The following is a 17,564-nucleotide window of genomic DNA, read 5'->3' as shown; positions in this document are numbered from 1 at the left end:
AAGTAGAAGAGTATGTGCAAAGGCCCTGAGGTGAGGTGAACTTGCTGGAGATTCAAACACCAACAAAGACTCCACTGTAAATTGGCAATAACCATTGTCAGTGCTAAAGCATGAGTTGAGACAATATTGTTGGAAGTAAGAGTCCCAAGAGAAGAAGGAAGAGGTAGCTTTTGAAGATGGCCAGAAAAATTCAGCCTAGAAAGATGGGGGGTAGGGGAGAGCCAGGCACTAATAGCTTATTTCTGAAATCCTAGCTATTCAGGAGGCTGAAATCTAGAGGATTGTGGTTTGAAGCCAGCCAGGGTTTAAAAAAAAAAAAGCAAGCCATACTTGGGCCGGGAGTTTGGCCTAGTGGTTAAAGTGCTTGCCTAGTATGCACGAAGACCTGGGTTCGATTCCTCGGTACCACATATATAGAAAAAAGCCAGAAGTGGTGCTGAGGCTCAAGTGGTAGAGCTCTAGCCTTGAGAAAGTCCAAGGACAGTGCTCAGGCCCTGAGCTCAAGCCCAGGACTGGCAAAAAAAAAAAAAAAAGCCATACTCTCTAAAACAATAACTACCATAAAGCAGGGCTGGAGGTGTGGCAAGAGGCATTAAAAAATAAAGGAAGGGGCTGGGAATGTGGCTTAGTGGTAAAAATGTTTGCCTAGCATGCATGAAGCCCTGGGTTTGATTCCTCAGTACCACATACACAGAAAAAGCCAAAAGTGGCACTGTGGCTTCAGTGGAAGAGAGCTGGTCTTGAATAAGCTCAGAGACAATGGCCAGGCTCTGAGTTTAAGCCCCAGGACTGGCCAAAACAAAACTCAAGAAGTTTGCTTCTGGAGGTGGTGGTTTGTAGAGGGACCCGGGCCCTGAGTCCAGGCACGCTCACCGGCCTCCAGGTTGGACCGGGTAGTCCCAGCCCCTCCCCAGACCTTCATCACTTGAGACTGTCGCTTCCTCAGCTCTGGGGCTGCAGATCCCTGGAGCCCTTTCTGGCCAGCTGAGGTCTCACAAGCCCAGGCATGTGGGTGCCCAGACCAGGCCTGAGTCAGATGGGTGATGATCCCACTCGCATTTGTTCAGGGAGGAGGGGCATGAGGAATGGGCCACCGCTGAGGTATGCAGGCCCAGTCATCCTCTAGGGAATTGCTGTCGCCAGTTTGGTCAGCAGTCACCCCCTTCCACCTGCAGCAGGTATTTTGAGCGAAGCTTCCTGAGAAATCTGCTGAGTCCAGAAAGTTATCTCAGGTCAGCAAAAGAATGGAAACTGGGAGGGAACTGGGGCCCCCCGCGATTTGGAGGGGGGAGGCAGGTGGGGGGAGGGCAGACTGGGCAGCCAGGCCATGCTGGGAGGGAATGGAGAATCCAGTCTAACACATGGCACATGGTATCCCTCAGATGGCTGCCCTTTTTACAAAACAGCCACATGTGCCAGTGCATAGCTGTGCCTCAGTTTCTGCCCCCTGTAGGTTAGGAGGTTTAGGAAGCCCCCATGATAGATTTTTTTGGGTAGGGGATGGGGAGGTGAGGGGGGGGGGTCTCTGTGTGTGTGTATGTGTGTGTGTGTGTGTGTGTGTGTGTGTACTGGAGGTTGAACTCAGGGCCTAAGTGGTATCGTTAGGCTTTTTTTTTTCCCTCTACTACTTGAGCCGTAGCTTCATATTCAATGATTAAATGGAGATATGAGTCTCATGGATGGGGGGTGAACTCACTCAGAAGAGCACAGGCTGGGATCATTCCCTGCCACCCCTAAGTTCTGATATGATATTCAAGTCAGAGAACCCCAGCAGGCAGTAGCAGTGGGGGAGCTGGCCTCAGAGCCATGGCTGTCAGCTGACAGGCTGGCTGCTACTGGCTTTGGGACAGGAACTTCCGATTCTTTCCCCAGGAAGCTCCTGTGTGCCACTGACTTGGCTGCCAGTCCCAGAACAAGGGCTCTGCTTGGCACCTCTCCCTGGGGCAGAAGCCTGGAGGGACCAGGTGGTAGGGCCAGGGACTCTGGATCTACCACCCCTTCAGCTCCAGGCCAGTCTGGAACACTTATGGGCCAGTTATTTTCTAGAAAACACTTCACTGGCTCAGTTTCCCCCCAAAGCTTCCCCTGACCCCTGGTTAAATTGTGTGTGTGTGTGTGTTGTGTGTGTGATGGCTCTGGGGCTTGAACTCAGGGCCTGGGTGTTATCCTTGGGCTTGCTCAAGGCTAGTGCTCTACCACTTGAGCTACAGCACCATTTCTGCCTTTTTCTGTGAATGTGGTATGGAGGAATCAAACCTAGAGCTTCGTGCTTGCGAGGTAAGTAAGCTCTACCACTAGGCCATGCTCCCAGTCCCTAAAACACCTTCTTTCAGTACTATTTTTTTCCTTTCTTTTTCTTTCTTTCTTTTTTTTTTTTCTAGTATTGGGAATTGAACTCAGGGCTTTGTGCTTGCTAAGTTCCACTGCCTGAGCCCTTCTGCCAGTTCTTTTTGGCTTTAGCTATTTCTCAACTAGGATCTTCCATTTTTGCCTGTGCTCATCTGAAACCATAATTCTTCTTCCTCTGTTCCCAGGTAGCTGGGATGAAAAACACGAGCCATCATGCTCAGTCTCTACATGGTATGTTAAACAGCTGTCATTTTACAAGGGCTGGGTTGGGACACACATAGCTGATACACACGTGTTCATGTATTAGGTCTGGAGCAAGTCCTCAAGCAGGTATGCTTTGAAGCTGACTTCATTTTGGGTTTGTTTTTTTAATGCTGTTTCTGGGGCTTGAATTCAGGGCCTGGGCACTATCCCTAATCTTATTTGTTTAAGATTAATGCTGTACTACTTGAGCCACAGCTCCACTTCTAGCTTTTTTGGTTGTTCATTAAAGATAAGAATCTCACAGATGGCCGGGAGTTTGGCCTAGTGGTTAAAGTGCTTGCCTAGCATGCATGAAGACCCAGGTTTGATTCCTCGTTACCACATATAGAAAAAAGCTGGAAGTGGTGCTGAGGCTCAAGTGGTAGAGCTCTAGCCTTGAGAAAGTCCAAGGACAGTGCTCAGGCCCTGAGCTCAAGCCCAGGACTGGCAAAAAAAAAAAAAAGAATCTCAACAGATTTTCCTGACTGAGCTGGCTTTGAACCTCAGTCCTTAGATCTCAGCCTCCTCAGTAGCTAGGGATACAGGACAGTGTCCAAGCCCTGAGTTCACACCCTATCACTGGCACAATAAATGATAAATAAATAACAAAATAATAATATACTGTGCAGGTGAGTGCTGGAGGCTCAGACATTCCTGTAATCCTAACCACTCAAGAGACTGAGATCTGAGAATCATAGTTCGATGTCAGCCCAGGCAGAAAAGTCTCCATGAGAATCTTATCTCCAATACACCACTCAGAAAAGCCGGAAGTGGTGCTGTGGCTCAAGTGGTAGAGTCTTGCATACCAAGAGGCTCAGGGATAGCATCCAGGCCCTGAGTTCAAGACCTAGGACAGGCGAAAATAAATTAAAATAAAATAAAAAAACAATGTGTTTCCAGTGTCCTCACATACCGTAGATTCCCTCCCTCCCCATTTCACACACCAGGTGGACATATGTACATTCAGGAGATACTTCTTGTATCTAGTGGTGTGGCCAGGCCACAATGTGAAATCTGGTGTCTCTGGAAAATTCCAAGGCCTGATTCCAGCCACACAGAGGGAGGCCTGTTACCCCTCCCTCCCCATTCACTGTGTTACATAACTTTTAGGGATTAATATTGTGGCTCTTAGAGGCAGCTGCCTGGGTGCATACCCAGAGCTGTCCCTTCCTGGACTGGAACCGTGACACCCTCCCTGGGCCTCCTTGGGGCTCCCCCTGGAAAATGAGGATAGGTCCTGGGTCCCAGATCCATGTGATAGTAAATTGCTTGGGTCTAGGGAGAGGTTAGAGTCAAGTCTGGAGCTCAGAAATGTCCCCATGGTTTTCAGCAGAGCCTCAGGCCACCGTCTCCCTCCTCCTGTGAAGTCATCAATTCAGAAACACACTCACTGCCACCCCTACCAGAAGCCATAAACATCAGGGCTTAGCAGCATTCTTCATTCGGAGCGTCCACCATGCATGGCACCCTCTCCTATGTGGGGCTTCCTTGCTGGATCTCTGTTCCCCGGCCTCCCCCTTCCTCTCCAGCAGCCTCGCCCTAGAGACCTTTGGCTTTTCTCTGACTCTGAAGGCTGCAGTGGTTTCCCAGATCCTGGGGTAACTCAGGGAAGACCCCGAGTCAAACTCAGGACGCTTTGGGGGAGTCCTGAGAAGCCCCTGACCTGTACCCCCTACAAGGAAGCCAGCCTCTGAGCCTCATTTTCCTGCTCAGTGAAACGGGCCCCACTAGGGCTTCCCAACTCTTTGCAAAACAAACTGGCAGTGGCTGGTGGCTCACACCTGTAATCCCAGCTACCCAGGAGGCCGAGCTGAGAGAGGACAGCGGGTTCGGAGCCAACCCCGGCTCAAATGCAGTGTGACTCATTTCCAATTAACCACCCAAACTGGAGTTGTGCTTAAGTAGATGCGCGCTAACACTGCGCAAGAAGAAAAAGCAAACAGCAGCTCAGTGACAGAGCTGGGGCCCTGAGTTCAAACCCCAAAACAATCCCCCCACAAGAGCTAACCCACCGAGTGCGGGATCTTGGCTCCTAGTTGGGCGCCTGGCTCTCCGATCGCTCATCCCTCCCCAGGCCCAGGTGCCACCCTCCCCCCGCCCCCCTCCCCGCACCTGCAGCTCGAGCTCCCGGACCGAGGGAGGGGGCGGGGCGGAGGGAGGGGGCCGACACGCCCTGGGGCTCCTGAGCCCCGCCCCGGCCCGCCTCACCCTCCCACCACCACCAATAAAGACGCGCCCGGGCTGCTCGCGCGCCCGGATCGGCGGTGGCGGCGGCGGTGGCGCGGCGCCGGGTCGGCTCGGGGCGGAGGTGTGCCCAGGCCCCGCGCGCATGGAGCCCGCGTCGCGGCGGCGGCGGAGGAGCCGCCAGCTGGTGGCCACCTTTCTACGGGACCCCAGCTCGGGACGCGTCTACCGGCGCGGGAAGCTGATCGGCAAGGTTTGGGGCGGACCCAGAGATTGCCGCCGAGGGCTGGAATGGCAGCCCAGGTGGGGGTGGAGGGGGCGGGCGCGGGGTGGGGGGGGCGCGGCGGTCCCTCACCTGGCTTTTGTCTCTGCGTCCCGTGAATTTGGGGGTTCCCGCTGCGCTTGCGCGGGGAGGGCGGCCGGGGCTGTTGGGGTAACGGTTGTGGAGTGTGGATTCAATGGCGGGAACCGTCTTTGGAGGGCTGTGGTGTGTGTGGGGGGGGTGAGTTGGGGGGTGTGTGATCCTCTTGAAGCCTGTTAATTTTTTAGGGGGTGGGAATGTCATTTCCAGGGTGCAAATGTGCCAAACATCGCTGTCCCTAAACATCTGGGCTAAACGTCTCTTGTGGGTCTGTTGCTGTGTGTTGTGCGTCCACGCATCGTACTGCGGTGTGTGTGTGTGTGCGCGCGCGCGCGCACAGCGTTGTCCCGTGGCCAGCGGGCTCTCTCCAGCTCCAGATGTGTCTCTGGTCTCAGTGTTCGGTGCCTGGCACCTTTGAACTTGTTCAGTGTTGTGTGTGTGCGCACGCGCGTGTGTTGCCATGTCCACGTAGGAGCCCTGTGTCTTGATGTCTCAGATGTGTGAATGCGTGTTGAAAGTCCAGGCAACCAGGTCCGACGCCGGTGGCTCTCGCCTGTCATCCTAGCTACTCAGGAGGCTGAGATCCGAGGATCCTGGTTCAAAGTCAGCCGAGGGCAGAAAAGTCAGTGAGACTGTGGTCTCCAAATCACTCCCGGAAGAGCTGGACGCGGAGATGTGGGTCAAGGGACCGAGCAAAAGACCAGCTCAGGGACTGCGCCCAGGCCCTGAGTTCAAGCCCCAGGCCCGTCACCACGCCCAAGAAGCCTTGGCGCAAGGTTGGCGACGGCCCGGTGCTTCTGAAGACCGCAATCCGTCTCCCGCAGGGCGCCTTCAGCCGCTGCTACAAGCTAACGGACATGTCCACCAGCGCCGTGTTCGCCCTCAAAGTAGTGCCGCGCGGCGGGGCCGGGAGCGGGGCCGGTCGGCTGCGCGCTCGGGGGAAGGTACGGCCCCGCCCGCGCCCCCACCCCACGTCCCCAGGGAGCCCTCGCCGCTCCTCCCTGCTGGGGTAGGCGCCCGGTGCATGCGCTGTGCTGACGGTCCGGGGGAGGGGGGCTCCCTACGAGTGGGGTGGTCCCCACAGGTGGAGCGCGAGATTGCCCTGCACAGCCGCCTGCGCCACCGGAACATCGTGGCCTTCCACGGACACTTCGCAGACCGTGACCACGTGTACATGGTGTTGGAGTACTGCAGCCGCCAGGTGTCCTGAGGGAGGGGCCGAGGGCGGGCTGGGCAGGAGATTGACAGAGGAGCAAGGGAGGGAGGGGTTAGGGTGGTGTGGGCGGGACGGGGAGGGGCGGGGCTGGATCTGGGTGGGCGGGGCCGAGTGGCGGCTGGACACGCCCACGACTGCCCCGCTGTGCCTCTCTGCTCACCCTGTATCCATCTGTACTTACTTGGTTCTACCTGTACCCACCGTATCTATTCGTGTATGCTCGGACTCCCTTCACTTACCTAGACACACCTGGACTCACCTGTGCCCAGTTTGCCTGCTTAGACTGGGGTCATCTGGCTGAACTTGTATCTACCTACCCTAAGCCCACCCACAGGCCCTCTGTGCTCATTAGATTCCCCTCTTGCCCTTGGTGTAGTTGAAATTAGTTTGCCTTTATAGACCTCCCTTGTATATGCTTTGCCCACCTGCCTCAGGTGTACATCTGAGCCCACCTGGGTCTATTTGTGTCTAGTGGCTTCCCACGTTGTGTTCAAATCTGACCATCTAGCCAGGTGCTGGTGGCTCATGCCTGTACTTCTAGCTACTCAGGAGGTTGAGATCTGAAGCTCAAGGTTCAAAGCCAGCCCAGGCATGAAAAGTCTGTGAGACTTTTATCTCCAATTAACAACCAGAAAACCTGAAGTGGAAGTGGTACGCTGGTTCAAAATGGTAGAGTACTAACATTGACCTGAAGAGTTCAGGGACAGTGCCCAGACCCAGGGTTCAAGCCCTGCAAACGACAAATAAAAAGTTTAAAAAAAAATCAGCTGAGGCAAGAAAATCCCTGACACACTTCGGTGAATCATTGGGAAGTGAAAAGTGGAGCTGTGGCTCCAGTGGTAGAGCACTGGCCTTGAGCACGCAGACTCAGGGAAACCCAGCCTCTGAGTTCAAGCCCTGATACTGGCACAAGAAACAAATAATCAAGTAACTCTTGCCTAGCCCTTTTCAAACTCCTCTGTGGCCATGTGGGCCCATCTGAACCCACCTATGTGCTTATCTGTGCCCATCTGTGTCCATCCCATCATTGATCCTGCTTGCCTGTCTGGCTGAACCTGCAGTCTCTGGCCCATGTGCTTAAGGCCCGGCAGACCCTGACAGAGCCCGAGGTACGCTACTACTTGAGGGGCCTGGTCAGCGGCCTGCGCTACATGCACCAGCGGCGAATTGTACACAGAGACTTGAAGCTCAGTGAGTGCAGGGAGAGCAGCCAGGGGATTCTGGGGATGGGGGAGCAGCATGTACCTATACCAGCTCCCTTTCCCCCAGGTAATTTCTTCCTTAACAAGAACATGGAAGTGAAAATTGGAGACCTAGGGCTGGCCACCAAAGTGGGGCCTGGGGGCCACTGCCACAGGTGAGAGTCGGGGGGCGGGGGGGCGCTGCGGGTGATTTGAACCTAGCCTGTATCTATCTCTAGCCTTCCTGAGCCCAGATCCTCTTTATCTCCCAGAGTGCTTTGTGGGACACCTAACTTCCTGGCCCCAGAGGTGGTGTCAAGAAAGGGACACTCATGCCAGTCAGACATCTGGGCCTTGGGCTGTGTCATGTAAGTGAGATCTTGTGAGCCCCGGTGTGGGTAGGGGCTGCCAGGTGCAGGCAGGCAGGCAGGTCAGCACAGGTAAGAGGGTCAGTAAAGGTGGAGAGGCACATGGGCAGCTGGATCGGCTATGGAGTTAGGTGGGGGAGGGGCAGGTGTGAGCGTTTAATGCGATTGGAAAAGTGTCACATAGGTGTGCCCAGGGGAGGCAGGTGGGCAGACAGATGGAGTCTACTGAGCTGCAAGCACAGGAATGGCCAGGTGTGAGCAAAGACATGGAAAAGGGAACCCAGTGGGTGCACACAGCAGACATGTGTGGCTGAGTACAAACACAGGTAGGTGTGAATATACTTTGTTTTGTGGGTTTTGTGTTGAATCAGGGACTAGGTGCTGTCCTTGAGCTTTCACTCAAGGCTGGTGTTCTACCACTTGAGCCACAGTGCCATTCCCAACCGTTTATTAGCTAATTGGAGATAGGAGTCTCACAGGCAGGCACCAGTAGCTTATGGCTGTGATCTTAGCTACTCAAAAGACTGAGATCTGAGGATCTTGGTTCAAAGCCAGCCCAAGAAGTCCTTGCCACTCATCTCCAATTAATCACACACACACACACACACACACACACACACATACACACACAAAATGGAAGTGAAGCTATGACTCAAAGTAGTATTGTGCTGGACTTGAGCAAAAGAACTCAAGGACAGTGCCCAGGCCCTGAGTCCAAGCCCCATGAACCCCCCCCCAAAAAAGAAAAAAGTCTCACAGACTCTCCTGCCCAGGATGGCTTTGAACTATAATCTTCAGATCCCAGCCTCCTGGGTAAAATGATAAGGGTGAGCCACAGTGCCCAGCCACAATTTTGTATTCCCGCCTCTTCCAGGTACACAGTGCTGACTGGCACCCCCCCTTTCACGGGGACACCCCTGTCAGAGATGTACCAGAACATCCGTGATGGTCACTACCCAGAGCCTGCCCACGTGTCACCCAATGCCTGCCGACTCATTGCTCGCCTCTTGGCACCCAACCCAGCGGAGCGGCCCAGCCTGGACCATCTGCTGCAGGAAGACTTCTTCACTCAGGTGGGTGACACCCCAAGAGAACCAGGGACGTGCCCACAGCTGGGACTGACCCTGAGCCCTCCTTCTCTGAAGGGCTTCACTCCAGAGCGCCTGCCTCCCCACTCCTGCCACAGCCCCCCCATCTTCACTTTCCCTCTGCCTCTGGGAAGGCTGTTCAGGAAGATGGGACAAATGCTGGTGACTCAGTGCCGGCCACCTTGTGAGTAGCTCACCTGCCTACAACTGTGTGCCTCCATCTCACCTCACCCCTGACTGCGCCCCATGTGCTTTACTACTCATTGATTCCCCCCATCTACAGTGCAGGGGGAGGGGGGCTTGCAGCTGCCTCTGCCTGTACAAGGGGAGAGAGTAGTCCCAGAGCCTGTACCTCCCTTAGGTCCCTTCACCCTCAACACAGCCTCAGGTCCAGGAGAAGAAGGGCCAGAACCAGAGTCCATGGAATGGGGCAGTGAGGTGAGCTATTACGGTGGGGACAGAGGACATATATAGAGGGTGACCCTGATGCTTCTGATGCCTTCTTCGAGAAGGTTTCCCTGGGATCCTAAATAGAAGCTTCAATCTGTTCTGGGGCCCCCAGTCTAGGACTCCTCCCTCTTAGAGGTTCTATCTTCACTCATAGGGGCTGGGACCATCTGTCCCCCTATCCTGGAGCGCCTCAAGGTCATGAGACTTCCCATTACTCAGTACTTGACTCCTTTCTCTCTCTTGCTTTCTCTCCCTCTTTTCCTCTCTTCCCTTTTTCTCCTCCTCCTCCTCCTCCTCCTCCTCCTCCTTTTCCTCCTCCTCTTCTTCTCCCCCACTCTCATTTTGTGTGGGAATTGAGGCTTGAACTCAGGGCCTGGACAATGCCCTTAGCTTTTTTGCTCAAGACTGGCACTCTACTACTTGAGCCACACTCCTACTTCCAACTTTTTGGTGGTGCACTGCAGATGAGTCCTTTCTCCTCGGGCTGACTTTGAACTGTAATCTCAGATCTCAGCCTCGTGAGTAGCACCATGGGAACTACCATCTCTTGAGTCCTTGGTTCCTTCTGTCCCATTTATTGAGTGTTTACTTACATCTTTATTCCAAAGTGGAAATGGGTCCTGTATGGGCCAGGCTGGGAAGGACTCTTGGGGGAAATCCTTCCAGTTCCTCAACTACCCAGGGCTGTCTCAAGAGTTGGGGGGGTGGGGGCTGGGCTGGGAGTTTGGCCCAGTGGTAGAGTGCTTGCCTAGCATGCACAAAGACCCGGGTTCGATTCCTCGGTACCACATATACATAGAAAAAGCCAGAAGTGGTGCTGTGGCTCAAGTGGTAGAGCTCTAGCCTTGAGAAAGTCCAAGGACAGTGCTCAGGCCCTGAGCTGAAGGCCAAGGACTGGCAAAGAAAAAAAAAGTGTGTGTGGGGGGGCTGCTTCTCATTTCCATTTTCTCCAAAGGCCTCCCTGTCAGTGAGAACGGCTCCCTGCCCTGAGGCTCCAGTCCACTTCCTCACACAGGGAGCTCTGCGGAGTGACCTGGCAGGTGAGCAGACCCTCATCCTTGACTGAGGCCATGGGTGGGTTAGAAGTAGCTACAAACAGGGACACAGACTATTCCTTGCTGCTGGCTTCTTGCCTCAGCTTTCCCACCTGAAACACAGGGGCAATGGCCAGGATCCATTGTGACAATGGGGTGACAATTTTTCTGGTTAGTTGGCTGTCCCCTCATCTGTAGCATCTCTTCCCCCAGGGTCTGGGAAGAGCTCACGGCAGGAGGTGGAGGCAGCCATCAGGAAACTGCAGCTTTGCCTAGAGCCTGGGCTCATGGGTAGGTGTCCAGGAATATTTTCTGTTTTGTTTTGTTTTGTTTTTTTGCCAGTCCTGGGCTTGGGCTCAGGACTTGAGCACTGTCCTTGGATTTTCTCAAGGCTAGCACTCTACCACTTGAGCCTCAGCACCACTTCTGGCTTTTTGCTATGTATGTGGTACCGAGGAATCAAACCCGGGTCTTCATGCATGCTAGGCAAGCACTCTACCACTAGGCCAAACTCCCGGCCCCTTCAGGAATATTTTCTATAGCCCTATGCACATACCTCAGGACACAACGAGGCCCACACTGCCATGACAGCATTGTTAGGGGAAGGGTAGCCTTCTCTGAGGGAGGTGTCTAATTTTTTTTTTTTTGATTGGTTGTGGGGCTTGAACTTAGCGTCTGGATACTGTCTTTGAGACTTCTTGCTCAAAGTTTGAGCCACTTTGAGTCACAGCTCCACTTGCAGTTTTCTGGTAGTTCAGTGGAGATAAGAGTTTCAGGGATTTTCTTTCCTGGATTGGCTTCCGACTGTGATCCTAAGATCTCACCCTCCTGAGTAGCTAAGATTGCAGGTGTGAGCTGCTAGTGCTAAGCTCGGAAATTATGTAATGAGAGCCAAGAGCGTGGCCTGGCGGTAGCGTGCTTGTCTAGCATGCACAAATTCCTGGGTTCGATTCCCTGGCATCACATACACACACAAAAAAACCCTGTAAGTGGCACTGTGGCTCAAGTAGCAGAGTGCTAACATTGTGTAAAAAGTATCCAAGGAGAGTACGCAGGCCCTGAGTTCAAACCTGTGAGGCACAGGCTAGGAGATGGTGACTTGCTGTTGACTCCCCTCCCACCCCACTCCCCCAGCCTCCTGTCCACTTGGCAAACCCCGGGTCCCTACCCTAGCCTGCTTGGTGCCCCACCCCAGCTCTGCTCACCTTCCCTCTGTGCCCAGCCACACAGGCCCCCCCAGGGGAGCAGCGGCCCATTCTCTGGGCTCCCAAATGGGTGGACTACTCCAGCAAGTATGGCTTTGCCTACCAGCTGTCGGATGGGGGCAGTGGTGTCCTGTTTCGGGATGGTACCCACATGGCCTTGCGCCCCCCAGGCAGGTAGGTTGCTAGGGGCTCCTGTCCCCTGGGAATTCAGACCCTTCCTGCATTCCCCCCCCCCATTCATTCTTTCAGGACTCATTTCACAGCTACTAGTAGGAAAGAGCCAAGTCCCACAAATGTATGACTAAGTTGATTTCCAAGGGTGCTTTTCTGTAGCAGTGACGCAGTAATGTGGGGTGAAGGGTATGAAGCAGTGATGGGACACGGGTGGCTCGCGCCTGTCATCCTAGCTACTAAGGAGGCTGAGATCTGAGGATCGGGGTTCAGAGTCAGTCTGGGCAAAGAAGTCCACAAGACTCAGTTCCCATGAACCATGAAATAAGCCAGAAGTGGAGCCGTGACTCAACCTGCACACTAGACTTGTGCAAAAAAAAAGTTCAGGGACAGAGCTCAGGCCCCGAGTTCAAATCTTAAGACTATCCCTCTCCCCACCTCCAAAAAAAATGACAAAGACCAGCTGGTGGGTCAGTGGTAGAGCATTTTACCAGCATTCCCGTAGCTGTCCATTTGACCTCTGTTAACACACACACACACACACACACACACACACACAAAAGCCCATCAGGACTAGCATTGGTTACACAGGGAACAGCATATTCAAAGTCTCTGAGATGAGGGCTGCACGTACCAGATTTAATGTATGGTGCAAGGACAGTGCTCAGGCCCTGAGTTCAAGCCCCAGGAAGAAGACTGACAGGTAGGACATAACCTCAGAGAGATACAGAATAAACTCAATCTCTGACTTGTGTGTGTGTACCTGGTCTTAAATTCAAGGTCTCTTGCTTAGCTTTTTTGTTCAAAGCTATCACTCCGCCCCTTGAGCCACAGCTTCACTTCTGGTTGAGAGTCTCATGGATTTTTCTTTCCAGGGCTGGAATTAAATTAGACCTCGGTCCTCAGATAGAGAAGGGGTACATTTAGGGTAGTGGGTTGCATGCATCGTGGTGGCGTAGTGATAGATGGGAAGATGTTCAGATTACCCAGTGGGGGATTACCCAAGACCCCATGCACGCCCCTCCTCCACAGCCAAATCTGTTACCTGCCCAGCCAAAGGGAGCTACAGACATTCACCCCCAGAGCTGTGCCGGGCCCTCTGCGCGCTAAGCTGGCTGTGCTGAGGCTGTTTGCCTGCTATATGCAGCGGCGGCTTCGAGAGGTGAGGTGATGAGGAGGTGATGAGGAGAGGGAGTGGGGCAGGGCCTGAACCCTGATCAGCCTGGGTCCACAGGAGGGGGCCCCATCTGCATCTGCGCCACCTGCCCCACCTGGCCTGTGTCTGTTGAGATTCCTTTCAACCCCAGACCTGCTGCTGCTTCTGCTCAGCGATGGGACAGTGCAGGTGAGCTCGGGGACCTGCCATGGGGCAGGGACACATTTGAGGGCCCCAGGAGCATTTGGCTCCTGCCAGAAAAAATAATTTAAAGTCCTGTGTATCATTTTTATACTAATGATAAAGAATATAATAAAGTGGGTGCTAGTGGCTCATGCCTCTAATCCTAGCTGCTCATGAGGCTGAAATCTGAGGATTGGGGTTCAAAGCCAACTTATTCAGGAAAGTCTGTGAGACCCCAGTTAACTAGGAAAAAGCCAGAAGTGGAGCTGTGGCTGTGGTAGCATGCCAAGTGCGAGTGGAAAAGCTAAAGACAATGCCCCAAGTCCTGAGTTCAAGCCCCAGTACACACACACACACACACACACACACACACACACACAACTGTCCTCATGTGACCCTACTTGAAGCTAAGTCAGTGGTACTTAATGAGGGGGACATGGGATCAAGACCAGGGCCTTATCAGATGACATGGGCAGCTGAGTCTCCACCCTGAGACTCATTTCCTCTCTCTCTCTCTCCCTTCCTCCCTCCCTCCCTCCCCCCACCTCTTTCTTTCCTTTTTTTTTTTTTTTTTGCCAGTCCTATGCTTGAGCTCAGGGCCTGAGCACTGTCCTTGGACTTTCTCAAGGCTAGAGCTCTACCACTTGAGCCACAGCACCACTTCTAGTTTTTTGCTATGTATGTGGTACCCGAGGAATCGAACCTAGGTCTTCGTGCATGCTAGGCAAGCACTTCCATTTTTTTTTTCTATGTATGTGGTACAGAGGAACGAACCTAGGTCTTTGTGCATGCTAGGCAAGCACTCTACACTGGGCCAAACTCCCAATCCTTTTTCTTTCTTTTTTGCCAGTCCAGGGGCTTGAACTCAGGGCTTGAGCACTGTCCTTGGTAGGCTAGCACTCTACCATTGAGCCACAGCACCACTTCTGGCTTTTTCTATGGATGTGGTACCGAGGAATTGAACCAACCCGGTCTTGGTGCACTGTACCACTGGGCCAAATTCTCAGCCAAATTCTGAGCCTCATATTCTGATAATGCAGTGGAGACTTTCGTAGTGTGGCCTCACAAGCTCACTTAGCTTTATTGTTCAAAGTTGGAGTGCTGCCACTTGACCCACACCTCTAGTTTACTGGTTAATGTTTTTGTTTTACGTTTTTGCCAGTCCTGGGTCTCCCAGGTGCTGTCCTTGAGCTTTTGCTCAAGGGTAGCAGCCTGCCACTTGAGCCACAGCGCCACTTCCGTTTTTTCTTGTGTATGTGGTACTGAGGAATCAAACCCAGGGCTTCATGCATATTAGACAAGCACTCTGCCATTAAGCCACCTTCCCAACCCTTTGCTGGTTGGTTGGAGATAAGAGTCTCACAAAGTAGCTGTGAGCCATCTGCACACACCTGCCATCCTAGCTACTCAGAAGGCTGAGATCTGAGGGTCTCGGCTCAAAGCCAGCCGAGGCATGAAAGTCCATGAGACAACCTCCAAAAAACCGGATGTGGTACTGTGGCTCAAAGTGGTAAAGCCTTGAGCTGAAGAACTCAGGAACAACGCTCCGAGTTCAAGCCCCATAACTGACAAAAAAAAAAAGGGCTCACAAACTGTCCTCTCCAGGCTGGCTTGGACCTCAGTCCTCAGATCTCAGCCACCTGAGTAGCTAGGATTACAGGGGTGAGCCACCAGAACTTGGCTACCATGGAATTCTTACTCCCTTTGACATGTGCTCTTTTCCTCACAGGTCAGCTTTGGCAGAGCCCAGGCCCAGCTGGTGGTGAGTGGGGAGGGGGAGGGGCTGCTGCTCTCCCAGCTGGAGCCAGGCCAACCCCGCACCTGCTACTCACTGAAAACCCTTTGGAACGACGGCTGTGACCCCGGTCTCCACCGGCGCCTGCATCTGGCGCTTCGCCTCCTGCAGAGCATCTAGTGCGGTTGAGGGTGTGAGCAGACTGCGTTGGGGAGAGCCACTCTAGTTTCTGTTCCTGTTGCTGCTTGGGGTCAGCTGGCATGACTTTTCAGTCCAGACTGTTGTTGGGCATTGTTCTTTTTTTTTTTTAATGAAAGAAAATTCGACTCTGTTATCTGCTGTCTGGCTCTGTTTGACAAAAAAAGGTGTAGGAACTTTTTCTGTGGGCTTCCTTCCTTCCTTCTTCCCTTCTTTCCTTCTTTCCTTCTTTCCTTCCTTCCTTTCTTCTTTCTTTTCCTTTTATTTTTGGTTAGTCAAAGGGCTTGAGCTCTGGGCCTGGGCCGCTGTCCCTGAGCTCTTCAGCTCAAGGCTAGTGCTCTACCACTTTGAGTCACAGCACCACTTCCAATTTTCTGGAGATTAATTGGAGATAAGAATTTCACAGACTTGGGCCTGGATTTGGCCTAGTGGTAGAGTGCTTGCCTAGCATGCATGAAGACCCAGGTTCGATTCCTCACTACTACATACATACAAAAAAGCCGGAAGTGGTGCTGAGGCAAGTGGTAGAGCTCTAGCCTTGAGAAAGTCCAAGGACAGTACTCAGGCCCTGAGCTCAAGCCCAGGACTGGCAAAAAAAAAAAAAAAAAAAAAAAAAAAAGAAAGAAAAGAATTTCACAGACTTTTGTGCTCCAGACAGCTTGGAAAGGCGATCCTTAGATCTCAGTCTCCTGAGTAGCCAGGATTTCAGGCGATAGCTTATGTTCAATTCCGAAAGCATATTTGATCTGTAATCAGAAAAAAAAAGATGAAGAATATTCAAAACAGTATTCCTGGGAAAAGCAGCTCCCCCGCCCCCCAGCCAGCTACACACATGTGCAGAGAGTACCTCACACATGAGGGGCCATATATGGCCTATAACGTCTCCTCCCTGAGATCCATGCTGCTTCAGGTGGCAGCAGTGAGAATCCTGAAACGGGTGGCATTGGAGATTTGGTGTCCCTTCCCAGACCCGCTAAGGACTCTATGTCATGTGGATCTACTGGCTGAGTGCTGGTTCAGCTCCCACTGGGGTAAAAAATGTCTCAGTCACCTTAAGGTCAAAGAAAAGAAGCCAGTCGGGCCAGGAGTTTGGCCTAGTGGTAGAGTGCTTGCCTAGCATGCAGGAAGACCCGGGTTTGATTCCTCGGTACCACATTCATAGAAAAAGCCAGTAGTGGTGCTGAGGCTCAAGTGGTAGAGCTCTAGCCTTGAGAAAGCCCAAGGACAAAGCTAGTCAACCACTTGCACTTTTAGCTGCCTCCTCCTCCTCCTCTTCTTTTTGTGTCAGTCGTGAGGCTTGAACTCTGGGCCTAGGCACTGTCTCTGACCTCTTCAGCTCAAGGCTAGCGCTCTAACACTCAAACCACATGCCACTTCCCATTTTCTGGTGGTTAACTGGAGATAAGTCTCAGGGTTGAGTGTGGTGGCTCATGCCTCTAATCTATCTACTCAAGAGACTGATTTCTGAGGATTGTGGTTCAAAGCCAGGCCAGGCACTGAAGAACCTGAGACTCTTATTTCCAATTAACTACCAGAAAATGGAACTGGCCCTGTGGCTCAAAGGGTAGGGTGGTATAGCCTTGAGCTGAGAAGCTCAGGGACAACGGCCAGGCCCAGAGTTCAAGTCCTACAACCAACAAAGAAGAGTCTCATGGACTTTCATGCCCAGGCTGGCTTTGAACTGCAATCCTCAGATCTCAGCCTAAAGAGTAGCTAGGACTACAGGCATGGAGCCACTTTTATCTTCTTTCTGGTTAATTGGAGATAAGTCTCACAGGTTTTTCTGCCCAGGCTGGCTTTGAACCATGATTCTCATATCAGCCTCCTGAGTAGTTGGGATTACAGGCATGAGCTACCAGTGTCCAGCTCTGGCCATATCTTGACAACAGCCTTGTGGAGGCCATGGAGCCAGAGTTCTTCTGATTTCCTGACCCCTGAAGCTATCAACACACACATTTACTATTGGTTTTATCCATTTGTCTTTGTAGGGCTTGTGGTGGAACCCAGGACCCCAGACTTGATGGGCAAGTACTCTACCACTGAGTTATACCCCAGCTCTTTTTTTGTTTTGTTTTTGCCAGTCCTGGTTTGAGCTCAGGGCTTGGGCACTATCCTTGGACTTTCTCAAGGCTAGAGCTCTACCACTTGAGCCACAGCACCACTTCTGGCTTTTTTCTATGTATATGGTGTCAAGGAATTAAACCTGGGTCTTCATGTATGCTAGGCAAGCACCCTATACCACTAGGCCGAACTCCTGGCCCTTTTTTGTTGTTTTACGTTACAAATTTGGAAGTGATCTGTTGCCCAGTGATAAGCACAAGGGTATATGCCAACACAAGCCAACCACCTGCACCATTTCTTTCCTTTCCTTTCCTTTCCTTTTTGAGCCATGGGGCTCAAACTCTGGGCTTGGGTGCTGTCCCTGAGCTCTTCAGCTCAAGG

The 17,564-nt window shown here is 52.7% G+C and overlaps 1 protein-coding gene across 5 annotated transcripts; it reads left to right on the top strand.

Moving 5' to 3' along the window:
• The first annotated feature begins 4,859 nt into the window (after positions 1 to 4,859).
• Plk5 (polo like kinase 5 (inactive)) lies at positions 4,860 to 15,125 on the top strand. Of its 5 annotated transcripts, none has more exons than XM_090339155.1 (14): positions 4,860 to 5,029; positions 5,703 to 6,338; positions 7,415 to 7,544; positions 7,623 to 7,710; positions 7,807 to 7,902; positions 8,777 to 8,975; positions 9,048 to 9,174; positions 9,352 to 9,428; positions 10,396 to 10,480; positions 10,688 to 10,765; positions 11,697 to 11,853; positions 12,883 to 13,012; positions 13,085 to 13,195; positions 14,919 to 15,125. In XM_090339155.1, exons 1-14 carry the CDS (start codon positions 4,922 to 4,924, stop codon positions 15,102 to 15,104), a joined length of 2,208 nt encoding a protein of 735 aa, XP_090195281.1. In that variant the 5' UTR covers positions 4,860 to 4,921; the 3' UTR covers positions 15,105 to 15,125. The 5 variants fall into 5 exon arrangements, with proteins under 5 accessions (XP_090195281.1, XP_090195275.1, XP_090195287.1 ...); XM_090339149.1 differs by having other exon boundaries at positions 7,789 to 7,902; XM_090339161.1 differs by having other exon boundaries at positions 7,789 to 7,902; positions 13,072 to 13,195.
• Positions 15,126 to 17,564: the final 2,439 nt, after the last annotated feature.

This window comes from Megascapheus bottae, chromosome 1 (genome assembly GCF_031878675.1).
Source record: "Megascapheus bottae isolate mThoBot1 chromosome 1, mThoBot2.hap1, whole genome shotgun sequence".
NCBI lineage: Eukaryota > Metazoa > Chordata > Mammalia > Rodentia > Geomyidae > Megascapheus > Megascapheus bottae.
Note: the sequence above shows the minus strand (reverse complement) of the source record. Positions and strands in the feature narration are given on the sequence as shown.